This window comes from Amblyomma mixtum, chromosome 9, assembly GCF_055824585.1.
Source record: "Amblyomma mixtum isolate Tamu chromosome 9, ASM5582458v1, whole genome shotgun sequence".
NCBI classification, from domain to species: domain Eukaryota; kingdom Metazoa; phylum Arthropoda; class Arachnida; order Ixodida; family Ixodidae; genus Amblyomma; species Amblyomma mixtum.
Genome location: NC_143020.1, coordinates 104,266,249 through 104,280,021, shown reverse-complemented (window position 1 = coordinate 104,280,021; position 13,773 = coordinate 104,266,249). Strand labels below are relative to the sequence as shown.

Below are 13,773 nucleotides of genomic sequence, written 5' to 3'. Positions count from 1 at the left end.
GCCTTTATCTAAGACAAACAAGTTATTTTTGTTGATCTAGTATAAAAGGCAGACAGGTGACAAAATGTGTCTCTATTTATTCACACAATTTGTAGTATATTTACAGTTTGTCCGATCATCAAGCTCGCGCCAGGTGATGTCATATCCGCTGCTAAAAACCCGCCACTGTGTGGCGACACCATCAGAGCCATGAAGTTGTTTTTGGGAGGACATTAAAATATCAAAAAACGGAATATACGCGGTATTACCGACGCTAATAGCACCATTATAACTCACTGTATCCAATCAACAGGCAAAACAGTTAACTAAGATTGTGTTTCTGGGCCCCTTTAATTCAGTACCCGGATTTCTAAAAAAAAATTCTTTCACTCGCATACTTTGTGCTCCCTGCTGCGTAAGCACACCAGCACGCACATGGGTGCACGCAGGGCAGGCTTTGGAAGATCGGTGTGTCGCCACGTGTGGCAGCGAAAGGTGAGCGAGTGGCATAAAAAAAAAGGTCAGTAATTCGTTTGTAAATTGTTTCCAAAGAAGAAAAGCCAATTGCCCGCCATTCACCCGGCTCGCTCAAAAGCTACCACTGTTTTTCAACACCTCCACGTCAACCAATGCACAGCCTTTGTCAAAAGTTTGGAGCCCAGGGGGGTTTGCTTCTGGAGCACACTGTCTGGCTCGTAATGAGTCTCCAGCGCTCCAAATTTGCTGGAGGTGAGAAGATTTCAGGTCCTGCCTCCTCCAATTGGGTTGGACTACCACGAATGTTACAGGAGTCCCACTGCGAGGCTTAGAAGCAAACCCCCCCGGCTCTAAACTTTTGACAAACACTGTAACTTGTACAGCCGTACTCCAGGCTGATGACCGCAATGCCACAACTGTTTATGCCGCTGCTTCACGAGCACCGACTATGGGTGCAAGAGGTGTAAACATGTGCCGATTGCCCGGCTATTAAAGGTGCACTGAAGAGGAATCTGAACTCGTCTTTTTGCCGCGGGAACTCAATCTACACGTTCCGAGCATTCTTAGAAACTTCGATTTACTGCCCTGCGTGGCCAATTTCCCTAATTAAATCGAATTAACGCCCGGCTCCCGCCTTTTTTTTTTTAATTCTGCTTCGTACGGTGGGCGGAGTCGACCAACGCGGGGAGTGCCTTTCACCCAGTCCCGTGGCGGCTTGCCGCTCTGCCATCGGCGGAGTAATACGAAGTAGTCCGTACAAGCAAATAGTCCGCGCGTATTTTTATTTCTGCGGGCTTATTTTGCGGCTATATTATCTGCAAATGAAACTATTTATTCACGGAAACCTAAAAAACAAAATGAAGCGAAAGCAAAGCCTCCACAGAGCTGGCTGAAAGGCACTCCCCGCGTTGGTCGACTCCGCCCATCGTACGAGGCAGAATAAAAAAAAAAAAGGCGGGAACCGGGCGTTAATTCGATTTAATTAGGGAAATCGGCCACACAGGGCAATAAGTCGCAGTTTCTGAGAATGCTAGGAACGTGCAGATCGAGTTCCCGCGGCAAAAAGACGAGTTCAGATTCCTCTTCAGTGCACCTTTAAGCCTCCACGCCACTATATCTTCCGCAGTGCTGTGGCAAGTACAAGATAAAGGTGTGAAAAGGTGTGAAACATGCGCATATGCCTCCACCAGTCACTTCTGTAGCGCGGCAAAGCCTGCCACCTGCCATCCAAATGGACACCACTTGGCGCCGGGGAGTCTGGTAAGATAAAGTAAAAACTGCATATGCTTACTGAAATCTTTTAGTAAGAGCTCGATATAGCCAATACTTTGCAATATCTGTGTTTGTTACACCAAAGCTCAACTGTGTAAGCAAAGGGCTTCAAGAGCTCCACTGTTTTCAAGGAACGTAAAAGTGTGCTTGCAAGGAGTGACCCGAGCGGCACAGGTAATTGGCCCAATATTGGACATGTATTGGCAAAGGCCACTCTTATAAAGGGCCAGAGTGATACCATCTATTCTCAATACTGGGCCGATTAAATGTGCAGGCGTGGCCATAAGTAAACGGAGCACGCCATTGCGTTCGAAGTGCAACCACGCTTTCTCCACCGGCAATGAAGAAGCGTTGCTTGTCTACAAGAAAGCCCACCAACCTCCACTACCAGCATGCACGCACCACTGCTGGAAATTACAATTAGGTGGCGCGTGAAAAATATTCGAAGACAGTTGCGTGCTCCTTTTGCTTTTGTCCGCGCCTTTACTGCTTAGGGGGTGGTTTCACTGTAAGAATGCAAGCCCAGCCCCAAGCTCTCCCTCACTGCCACTGCTCTCACCTTGTTGGCCAACAAGCTCTTGATGAGGTTGCTCGACCCGCCACTGGCGGCGGATGGCGTGCCCGCAGCCGCTGCCACGGGGGTGGCCAGGGCAGGTGAAGGGGGCGGGGACACCTGGTTGCCGGGCGGGGTCAGAGCTCGAAGTGGGGCAGACAGCTGAGCCTTCAGGATCGGGCTGTGGCTAGACGCCGGGCCACTGCTCGCGAGCGGCGTGCGCAGTGTCGTGGCCGCAGCTGCGCAGTCAAGGAGAAAAAAAAAATTCAGAGGGCACTTTGTTCACCTAAAATGCGGTGAGGTCAAAAGCCTTAAGCACGGTGTTGCTGCTTGTGTCACTGATGCACTGTTCGCCTCTAGGATTGAAACGCGACAGCGTCTTGCAACGCTGCCAGGGAGTCCACAGAACGCCATCACCCATTCGGTTCTACGCCTTGCTCGTCGGTAAATTGGTTTTTGTGGAAAGGAAATGTATCTGTCTTGCATATCTGGGTGGACACCTACACCTCGAGGTAAAGGGAAGGAAGGAAGATGGGAGTGAACGAAGACACCATATTCACTAGACGCGCCTTTGTTCATTCCAAGCCATCGAGCTGGCATGGCGGAGTGGATAGCGTGCTCGTCTCGCAACTCCGAGACCGGGGTTCGATTCCCGAACTCGACTAATTTCCTACTCGGTTTTATTTATTTATCTCGCCTGAATAGAAGGGTTAATTAGGCTAACTGGGTAATTAAGCAATTAACTAAATTTAGTCCCACTTACTTGGAGCATCACTATAGCATCCCTTTAATTGGTTGCATGGTTACTGGCCTAAGTACAATTGGCCCCATTTGAAATTCGCGCACTGTGACGTCACAACCATTGAAAAGCGTGACATTTCTGTCGACAACTTCTGCTTACAACGGCGAAGCATTAAAGGCTTCCGCCTTAAAAAAGACAAGCCGCAACACATGAAAAAGCCAATCTTGCAAATTTACAACACCCCAGTTTTAAAGGGACACTGATGGCAAACTGAAACCTGGCATATATCGATGCTAGATTTCATGCTAGTTTGGGGTCAACCTATTTACCCGAAGGCTTGCAGCAACTCTCACATGGCCTGCTTCAGAGCACTGTGCAGATCAAATGTACTTTAGTTATAATGAGATATTGTGTTTACAGTGTACCAGTAACCGGATTAGATCTGTTATGGTCATGCCGTGAATGCACCGCAAGTCACACCCCACGCTGTGCCGCTCTACGTTCACTGCGCAAAGCAAGAACAGTGCGTTTTCCGGGGGCAACGACGGCCATAAAGTTCGAGAAAGGAAACTCTCTGGAAGCAGCGAGATGAAGCAAGCACCTCAGGCCGCAACCCAAACCTCACATCTCCCCATCTGCACTACGCCACGTGCGGTGTCGTCTAAGCCACAGTGGGCGCTGCTGCTGCTGCTGTCTCGTTTTCAACGCAGTCGCGCGCTCTTCTTTGTAGGCCACCTCGATGGCAATGAAGGGCGTGGCTTCCTTCCTTCAACTCGAGTGGCAACAATGAGGAATAAATACCGCATTTACTCCCGTAATTTGCGCACCCCCAACTCTTTACCCGGATTGCTTGAAACTTTTGCTCGCACATTCAGTGCTCTCTGCGGCTCAAGTGCTCACCTTGGGTGCTGATGCTGAGGCAGCTGGTGACCTGAATGGGCACCGGCAGAGGGTTGAGTCGCTTGCGGAGGCCATCGTGATGGAAGCTCACTACACCGTTCGCACCGTCCACCCGCCGGATGCCCGTCTGTGTGTACACCGCCCTGGACAGAGAGAACACCGCTCTCGCACCACATCTCACAGCTGAAAGCGAGCACCTTCGTCAAGAACACGCCATGCAGTGCTATACCAGAACTTCATTAAAGGGGCCCAGAAACACAATCTTCTTTGACTGTTCTGCCTGTTGATCGCATACAGTGAGTTACTATGGTGCTATTAGCGTCGGTAATACCGCGTATATTCCGTTTTTTAATATTTTAATGTCCCCCTAAAAACAAATTCATGTCTCTGATGGTGTCCCCCACACAGTGGCGGGTTTTAGCAGCGGATATGACATCACCTGGCGCAAGCTTGATGATCGGACAAACAGTAAATATATTGCAAATTGTGTGAATAAATAAAGACACATTTTGTCACCAGTCGGAGTTTTATATTAGATCAACAAACACAACTTGTTTGTCTTAGATAAAACCCTGCAAAGCAAGTAAAATAAAAATACACCACCAGGGGCTCTGGCATGGAAACGACACTGCCAGTCTCAGCAAGAATGAGTTACAGAGAGCAGGCAACCATGGAGTGCAAACTTCCGCGACGTGCTCTGGCAGGCTGTTTTGATTGATTGCGCCAGGTGTGTCGTCATTGGGAGAGCGAAATAGGAGTGGGAAGCCTGCCAAAATTGAGTTGAGGGCAGCGTTTTGTTTGCTTGTATTTTGAAATTTCTTCACTGAATAACTCCCGTTCCTGTGCATAGATTCCTGTAATTCTTTTTAAGTCAGCATCTGTCTGACATAAAGAATCCACCTGAAGTATAGCCGGTATCCCCCCAAGCAGTGTTTCGCAGCCCCTTTAATAAACTGGCACAAAGCCATTCAAATAAAAAACCGGGTTAAAATAAATGCATCTGCATGCCTATCCATAAAGTTCTATTGCACAACAATGTCCATGCGAGCCAGTGTACCATGTCATGTCCATGTGAGTCAGCCAACCCTATAGAGCTTAGGACTCAATTGTGCTAAAGAGCCCTGCTACACGATTAGAAGCAAACCCCTTGGGCTGTATATTTTTTGACAAAGACTGTACCATCTTTGACAGAAGTAACCAGGCTATGGGGTTTGCCTGATGACCCGTACAGTGGAGCCCTCACGGCACGACTCCGAAAAACCAGAAGCTCTTGACAAAGCTCTCAAACAGATTTAGAGATGAAGTGCTTGGCTACACAACATAGAAACAAGCTCCTAAGCTCGGCTACTTTCAACAAAGATAATACAAGGCACTACGGGGCATGTGCCCACCAACTATATGCACAGACAACAAACGGAAAACAGTTTCCACAGGAACAAAGAGCTAAACATGCCCATCTGACTTCCCTGTTCCAAAGGGCACGACATTCAGCAACATCCGATTCCCTAGCCATGCGTACACAACACACACTGTAGAGACCAGAAGAAGCAATGCCGCAACCCGAACATCGACTCACTTGACGCAGTTGGCGAAGGTCGACGCGCTGATGACGCTCTTGCGACCTGCCTTGCTGCAGAAAGTCACATACTCCGAGTAGATGTCATTACGTGCCACCGAGCAGCCCGGTGGGGCCGGCTCATACATGGCCCGCACCCAGGTGCCCGCAAAGGCCTCCGTGTCCAGCGGGTCGCTCTGCGGAGCCGCCGTCGTCGCCAGGACTGCGCCGGCCGGCGAACCTGTCCCACATGGCGGAGGACCCGGCGCTCCAACTGACGGGCCCGTCCCGCCCGCCGGACCTGCACCTCCTCCACCAACCGGTGGCGCCGGAACCGCACCCCCCATCGAACTCGGTCCCACGCCGCCGGCGCCCATCCCGACCGGGGTCGCGGGTGGGGCGGTCATGGGCAACGGAGGGGGAGGGAGGGGGTTGTTCACGGGGGGCATCGGGGGCAGGAGCGGGTCGACGGTCTCGATGAGCTTCATGCCCTTCTGGGCGAGCGGCCCATACGCCAGGGGGTCCAGGGTGAGCAGGCTGACGAGGATGCCCATGGAGCGGTGGACGAGCAGCATGCGCTCGCAGGCGTCGCGGCCCAGCTCGCTGAGCATGTACAGGGCCTCGAGCGCGTAGATGAGCAGCATCAGGTCGTGCACAGTGAGCAGCTCAAAGACGCGCCGGAACATGGCCGTGTCGAGCGTGGACAGCAGGGTGTCGGCGTTGCGCTCCTGGCGGCACAGGCGGGCCAGGATGTCGAGGCAGCGCACCACCAGGTAGCGGTCCTGCGACTGGATGCCCTCGCGGGTGAGCCGGAGCAGGGAGCACGACCAGCGCTGCCGCTCCCCGGCCAGGTCCTCGTAGCAGCGGCCGGACGCCGCCTCATCCTCATCTTCCTCCGCGGCAGGATACAGCACCAGCTACGACCAGAAAGGGAAGCTTTCCTTTCACGGCAAGCATGCAAACGCTAGCGACTGCACCCCAACTAGACTGCTTACAGCTGCAACAGTATGAAGCCCTGACCGAAGAATACAAGTGCGAGCCATAAGCAAGCGTGCAATACAGACTGCGAAACGCACGCACCTTAGAAGCTAGGTTGCCTATGGTGTCCAATGCCACTTGGCGTAGTGTGGACCAACGACTCAACGCAGAAAGCATGACGAACCTGTAAGCAGATTGAAGACGCCAAGAAAGTCTCACACGGATGATCCCTGTGCAGAGCAATTCTCACACCAAGCACGGCAGACAGCTGGATTTAAAGTGCGCTCATCAGACTAGCTCGAGTGCATCGTTCGTGCCAGCAGGCGATGAAAGTGCCTGCCCAAACTGTGAACCGACTCAAAAAACCACGCAGACATTACTTTCTAGCAATCCAAAGTTGTTTACAATGGAAAAGAATGCGCAGGCAGCGAGGAACAAACCTGATGAACGTCCGGTTCCTTGCCAAAACAACAGCGTTGCGCTCTTCAAAAGAGAGGTTGTGGAAGATCAGTGCAATCTGGAAGGAAACAATCCGTTTCGGATGAGCCTTCACACACACGCACACTCACATCCAATTCTAACAATGGAAAGAAAGAAGGAAAGGAAGAAAGAAAGAAGGAAAGGAAAGAAAGAAGGAAGGAAATAAAGAAGGAAGGAAAGAAAGAAAGAAGGAAAGAAAGAAGAAGGAAAGGAAGAAAGAAAGAAAGAAGGAAAGGAAGGAAGAAAGAAGGAAGGAAAGAAAGAAAGAAGGAAGGAAAGAAAGAAAGAAAGAAGGAAAGAAGGAAAGAAAGAAAGAAAGAAAGAAAGAAAGAAAGGAAGAAGGAAATAAATAAGGAAATAAATAAGGAAATAAATAAGGAAATAAATAAAGAAAGAAAGAAAGAAAGAAAGAAAGAAAGAAAGAAAGAAAGAAAGAAAGAAAGAGAGAGAGAAAGAAAGAAAGAAAGAAAGAAAGAAAGAAAGAAAGTGACCATCTCCAAGCAGCCTCGAAAGTTTTCTCGAGTGGTCTCAGAGACGGCACTCTAGAAAGCCGACCAGGTGCAAGTGAACAGTTGCTCTCGGCGCTTGAAGGTGCCTTCTTCGACACTCGAAAAGAAGGGTACATCCACTCACCCTTAACACTCTTTGGCCTTCTATACTGCGTGTCCCTACTTCATAATTTAAGTTAAAAAGCTCGTCCTCCTCATCCTTGCTGCCTGCAATGACCAAGGGGAGAGAGAGGGAAGCGTCACAAGACCGTCACAGGCGAGGCAGGAAAGGTCCCAGAGGTCGCAGGGAGGACGCACCTTTGCCGATATTGAACAGTGCTATCGTCTCGGGGTCTAAATTGTCCTCCCAGAAGCGCTCCATCCGCCGTCCCTCCACCCCCTGCCAGCATTCAAGCAGCATGGGCCGCAATGTTGGATCCTCTGCACGACAAACACAAGCAAGCACATCACAAGGAGACTCTGTCATAGCCTCACAAATGCCAACTCCCTTGTCTAGTCTGCTCTGAAACTGAAAGCACAGCCAACATTGGACGGCTATGGAAGCAAACTTGGTCAGGCTTGTTTGGGTGGCAGCCGGGATAGTTTGCAAAGGCCGCCAACTTCCACGTACAGGTACTGAAAATAGCTCCCAAACCCAGACCTATAGTCACAGTGTAATATGACAGTCCCCCCCTTGTTGTTGCATACATATTTGCGTCTTTCCGCATTGTAAATTGTATACTGTTAGAGAGAACTGCATGTGGCGACTAGTAATTGCTTTCCGACTGCTTCATCCTGCATAGCCAATCATCCCAGCATTAACTCTTAGGCTGGACTCTTAGGCTTATAGTCGCCGTCTTGCAAAACTGCAACCATAGTCGGAGGGAACTGCCGGAAGAGACTGTGGCAATCACTTTCCTTGGCAAGCTCCCCACCAACACTTACGCCTCACCAACGAAGTGTAGAGGCAGTGTACTGAACTCGGCACCTACAAGTTCACCCACTTCAGTTAGGATCGCCCGACACTGTTTGCGCGTTCCCTTCTCCAAGTACGAGTTACATTTTGTGCCATCTGCCACCAATCTCACATATCAACCAGCTAAAATCCTCAACCCAGCTATAGAAGCCCCATCGTCTAATATCTGCATGATCAAATCATTGCCTTCGTCTAAAGTTGAGTCTTGTTATAACGAAGTTGAAGGGGCCGGACGATTACTTTGTTACAGCCGTAGATTTGTTACAGCTCGTGTTGACCGAGCTTCGAAGGGGAATCATCATTCCTTCGTTATATCCATTATTTCGTTATAAACCGTTTCGTTATAACGAGGTTGGACTGTACTACAAAAAGTTTTAGTTTGGTTTGGTTTATTGGGGTTTAACGTCCCAAAGCGACTCAGGCTATGAGGGACGCCGTAGTGAAGGGCTCCGGAAATTTCGACCACCTGGGGTTCTTTAACGTGCACTGACATCGCACAGTACACGGGCCTCTAGAATTTCGCCTCCATCGAAATTCGGCCGCCGCGGCCGGGATCGAACCCGCGTCTCTCGGGTCAGCAGCCGAGCACCGTAGCCACTGAGCCACCGCGGCGGACTACAAAAAGTCTTGCTTGATGGTAAAACCTTTCCCACGCGGACACTGTCCTAGAGGAGCACTATGTTACCAGGAAGAACTCGACTCTTGCCTTTTGAACACTTGAACAGTCCTCTAAAGATGTCCACTTTACTACACCACGAGTCATGCGTAGCGACAATCGCTCGCAGGAAACGATATCCGTCCCTACGACTCCCTCTCTCGCCACACAAACCTTGCAGCAAAAGAAGAAAAAAACAAGCAGACAAAAAAAGTTACCGGCTGGGAAGAGCCCCGCCTGGGACAGGAGCAGGTCGAGCAGGCGGGGCATGCGGTCCAGCCGCAGGCTGTGGCGGCCCTCGTTGGAAAGGAGGGTGCACACGTTGAGGGAGAGGGCCTCCTCGTTGGGCAGTCCGCTGAGCAGGGACATGACCAGCTTGGTGTACTCCGACGAGGGGCCCAGGCACGGGGACAGGCCCAGCACCAACCGCTGGCTCTCTGTAAGGGGGGAGAGGGCGTAGAGGGCGCCACATTTAGAGGGCCGTCCCCAACCAAGTTCTTCTTTCCCGGTCAATTCCTAGATGCCCGCCAAACCTCTTCAGACTGCAGCCTCGCATGAGGCCAAGGCAGGAAGGGACGAACGGAGACACTAGACACTAAGTACACAGACAAATCAGTGAGCTCAGTCTCGAAATTCTCAGCCAGAAGTGCCACAAGGAAGGCAGTTCGCCGAATGTGGAGAACTGACTAAGCAGTAAAATAGTTTGTTTTGTTGTTGATGACAGCTTTATACTAGATATATATATATAGCTCAAACCACAGACAGTATGGTACATAAAAACGAGAAACGTTCAATGCGACAACATAAACAAAATGCTGCCATACCCAAAGCACCCAGGTTCTTCCCACCTACTCCACAGAAAGAAAGCCAGAAAGAGCTGGCGCAAAAATGCACCACCATGCAACACAGCAAGGTTACAGTGCAGTATTCAGACAGTTTCCCGCTTTTGACTCAATAAGCAACTTACTTTTACGTCATCACACTGCTCATTACAACTGCGGAACGCACACCACTGCAGTGACCAAACAAAAAAAAAAAGAACACAAAGTATAGTGCTAAGTCCTGTGCAATCTGCCATTTTCACACGGCCGCTCTGCACATACGTGGCTCTCCTCCTCCACCGGTTGAAAACAAACTGCCCAAGCAGCCCAAGAGCAGTTCATGTTAATGACAGGCACACGCGACAGATGGCAGTAGCTGTCAAGTACACAACACACTTGCCCCTTCAAAGCATTAGTGCCTCGTGGAACCAGATCGCACCTAAGACTCCCACGCGCGTTTGTTTTCGACCAGCAGCCGAGGAATTTTCATCGCTCCCCAGAAGGCGCCACAGCTTATGAAAAAGGCGGATGCCGGCAGACAGCATGTCGCACTGACTCTCCCCATGCCACAGTTCACACCGCAACGCTTCCTGTTTTGCATGATGAACCTGTCCCTCGGTGTGAGAGCATCACCATGTCCCATTTCCGAACCCCTCTGCTCTGTTTAAAATAGGCGCAACAACAAGTGCATGTGCCTAAACCAACTCCACTTCCAATCTGCAAGAGGCATTGCAGCTGCTAGATTCCCCCAAAAACAAAGAAACCACTGCTGAGTGCCTCATACACTCAGAAAAAGCTGTGCTTTGTACGCAGTTAAAGGGTTAAGCATGCCAGACAAGCTCACACAAGTGCCTCTGCTTCCTAGCCAAAAAAAAAAAAAAAGAAGAAGCCTTTGTTCTGATTCTCACCGGGGATGTCGTGCTGTGCCCGGTTGTAGTACATGGGCACCTGGACCAGAGTCGAGCCGTTGGACTTGCGGCCGCCCCGCGACTCCGAGCCAGGATCCACTTCCTCGTCCGCATCCTCCCCCAGGAAGTGCACCTTCTCAAACAGGCTGAGGTACCTGCATGCCAAAAAAAAGAAAGAAAGGAGCTCAGAACGGCTGCGGCTTTCATGGCGTCACACACAAACCAAGTACAGAACCCAAGTTCCCAGAGTTTCTCGGGTAAGGCCCATGCTGGAAGTGCAAGGAGTACGCTTACTGATATCTTTTCATTTCCCTCACAATCAAGCTTCAGAGCATTCCAGTGACAGCACCACACTGCAACGGCAAGGTCTTTCCCAAAAAGTCACCGTTTGCTTTATGAAGCATCTATCTAGCGCAAAGTACACACGAAGCATGCTCTTCATATCTCTGTTAATGTGACAGGGCGTACAGTATGGTTCACATCAGATGGGAACATTCGATTAGTAGCCCAGCACTGAATACACATTCACATTTGACACGAGGTCCAGCAGACTCATTTTTTCAATATACACTGCCGAGCAGAAGTATTCTGTCTCAATAAGGGAGAATAGGTTTAGGTTCATGGGTTTAACGTCCTAAAGCGACTCAGTCTATGCAGGACACCGTAGTGGAGGGCTCCAGATATTTCTGCCACCTGGGGGTTCTTTACCATGCACTGGCATTGCACAGTATAAGGCCTCTAGCATTCTGCCTCTACCGAATAAGGGAGAATAAACGTTGCAGTTATACTAGTCTGTATACTAAAATGGGCATACCCTGTTAATCTTGATTACAGTCTACATGCCCACATATCGCAAGTGGAAAGATGGCATAGAAACTTTTAAGTAGTTCTAGCCATTTATGTACTGATATGGAAAAGAACGAATGTGTACCATGCCAAACAATCTTTTCTACTACGTCAAAGATAGGATCCCTTATTCAGAATGCGGACACGAAACAAAGCGCTTGCTGACGCAGTTTCTTCTTTCATCAACTTGTCTCCGTTGCTCATCTCTTATCACAACCGTTGAAACGGAAGTGTTTCGTTGCCTGCAGAATTCGAAAAACGCAGAACCACTTTTTTTTTTAAACAAGAAATGCACAAACGCTTCCGATCGGATGAACAAGAACAAGCTTGGCAACGTCTTCAAGCAGGCAAGAACGCCCAGGAGTTGTTTGCACCAGTTCAGTGTGCGGTGGCTTCCCACTGCTCAGGCCACAACAAGCAAGTGGGAACAACCTTCACATAAAGTAGCGTCACCCACCAGTGAAGTGGGGGAAAACTGCCAAAAGCAAAATGACAGGTAAGAAGATATATCACATTAAAAAACTTGTGCAACATACCACACCACCACAGACAATGTGGCAAGCATCAACGACCGCCGGCACTGATCGTGGGCATGCTTGTTTTTTTTTTCCGCCGTATATCCGGTCCATTCTTTATTACACCAAGCAATATATATATATATATATAAGCCACATATAAAACTGCGATCGTAGTGGTACCCGGCGCAGCGGCTGCCGACATTTCCGAGGGAGCGCCGCGGCTACAAAGCTATGCGCAATCAAGAGAACAGGAGAGCGCCCAGCCCCGAAAACAGAAACCACCAAAGCGAAAAGTCAGGACGCGGCCCGGGTTCCCACGGTCCTCTTCGGGGCGACAGACGCGCCAATGTCGGGGCATAAACGCATAACGGCCCATTTCGCCGTTGCCCCAATGGACGCTGCACAAGCCAAGCCAAGCAGGGGAGAGGGAGGGGCTTCAACAGGGCGCGATCGATATCAAACATGGCCGGCCCTCCGCGATCTCTCTCCTTCGGCGAAAAGTGTATCGAAACAAGATAATACATCAACTAAAGACCATCGCCCGGCTCAGTCTGTTCCAGGAAAAGGAGAAAGGAGGCTGGGGACACCAAGTCGTCGCACAATTCTTTTTTTTTCTCTCTCTCTCGGGCGCGACGATGACATGGCGGACGGCGCGTCGCCACGAACAGACGACACGAACGGTCGTTCGCCAGAAAGCAGACGACGCCGGCGGCGAGCAGACGACGCGACGAGGCTTAGCACGGCGGCCCCTCCGGTGAACGAATAAAACAAAAGATCAATTCGCCTCAAAAAAAAAACTAAAGGACGACGCAGTAAATAAAGGACGTGCCTTCTCCAGCTTCCTGTGCGTGCGTGTGATCGATGAACAAAAGCTTTCACGGCGCGCGCGCGCGGCTTTCCCGTTCTAAAGCCGTCGCCGGCACAAGGCTCGGGCACGTAACGCCATTCAAATCTGCGGGGCGGACAGCAACGACAAACCGTGCAGACAGGAAAACGACAAAGAATAAAGGAGAGAGCATCCCGGCCAACAAAAAAAAAATGAAAAAATGACAACCGGGAATCTTTAATCACGACAGAGGCGAAACTATAGCTTGGCGTGTGGGCAGTTCAAAACCGGCGCACGGTGAAACGGGAAGGCCGATCGTGCCGCCACCTGTGGGCGAACAGACGAACTAAAATCGCAGCAATGACTTCCGCTGGGAGGATGCACGCCTAGACTCCACACCTAACGGGGACGCCACGTCCGCTATCGCCCCGAATAGGAATAAAAAAAAAACTGATCTCAAACACATGACATTACGGCCGGATCTTCAACGTGGAAGACAACGTAAACAAGCAAGTCCAAAATACGTCTGTCCGAGGTTATTCGGACGGACGTATTGATCTAAGAGGGGCCTTCGGCGGTGAGACTGCTTCGGATGGTTTCAAATTGAAAAGAAAAAAAAAAGCAGCTCGCTAGGACGATAAAAAAAAAGCAACAACTAAATGTCGAAGCTTTTTTTTTTTTGTTAATTCCAAATTGCGAAAGTACAGTTCAGAAACCGCGCGCTTACGAAAATCGGCAGACGGATGCCCCGTCTACGAAGACGCTAGGCGACACTTGTCAGCAGCTTTCGCACACTCAC

General features: G+C 50.2%; 1 protein-coding gene across 3 annotated transcripts in view; it reads right to left on the bottom strand.

Moving 5' to 3' along the window:
* Positions 1 to 13,773, bottom strand: part of Bap170 (Brahma associated protein 170kD) — an 81,612-nt gene that overhangs the window by 24,241 nt on the left and 43,598 nt on the right. For all 3 annotated transcript variants that reach the window (XM_089561059.1, XM_089561060.1, XM_089561061.1), the window contains 9 exons: positions 10,785 to 10,939; positions 9,274 to 9,492; positions 7,743 to 7,865; positions 7,570 to 7,652; positions 6,897 to 6,973; positions 6,559 to 6,640; positions 5,500 to 6,395; positions 3,924 to 4,066; positions 2,288 to 2,520 (listed from right to left, as the gene is read on the bottom strand). In XM_089561059.1, coding sequence (XP_089417185.1) covers positions 2,288 to 2,520; positions 3,924 to 4,066; positions 5,500 to 6,395; positions 6,559 to 6,640; positions 6,897 to 6,973; positions 7,570 to 7,652; positions 7,743 to 7,865; positions 9,274 to 9,492; positions 10,785 to 10,939 — 2,011 coding nt within the window. The remainder of the gene's footprint in view (positions 1 to 2,287; positions 2,521 to 3,923; positions 4,067 to 5,499; positions 6,396 to 6,558; positions 6,641 to 6,896; positions 6,974 to 7,569; positions 7,653 to 7,742; positions 7,866 to 9,273; positions 9,493 to 10,784; positions 10,940 to 13,773) is intronic.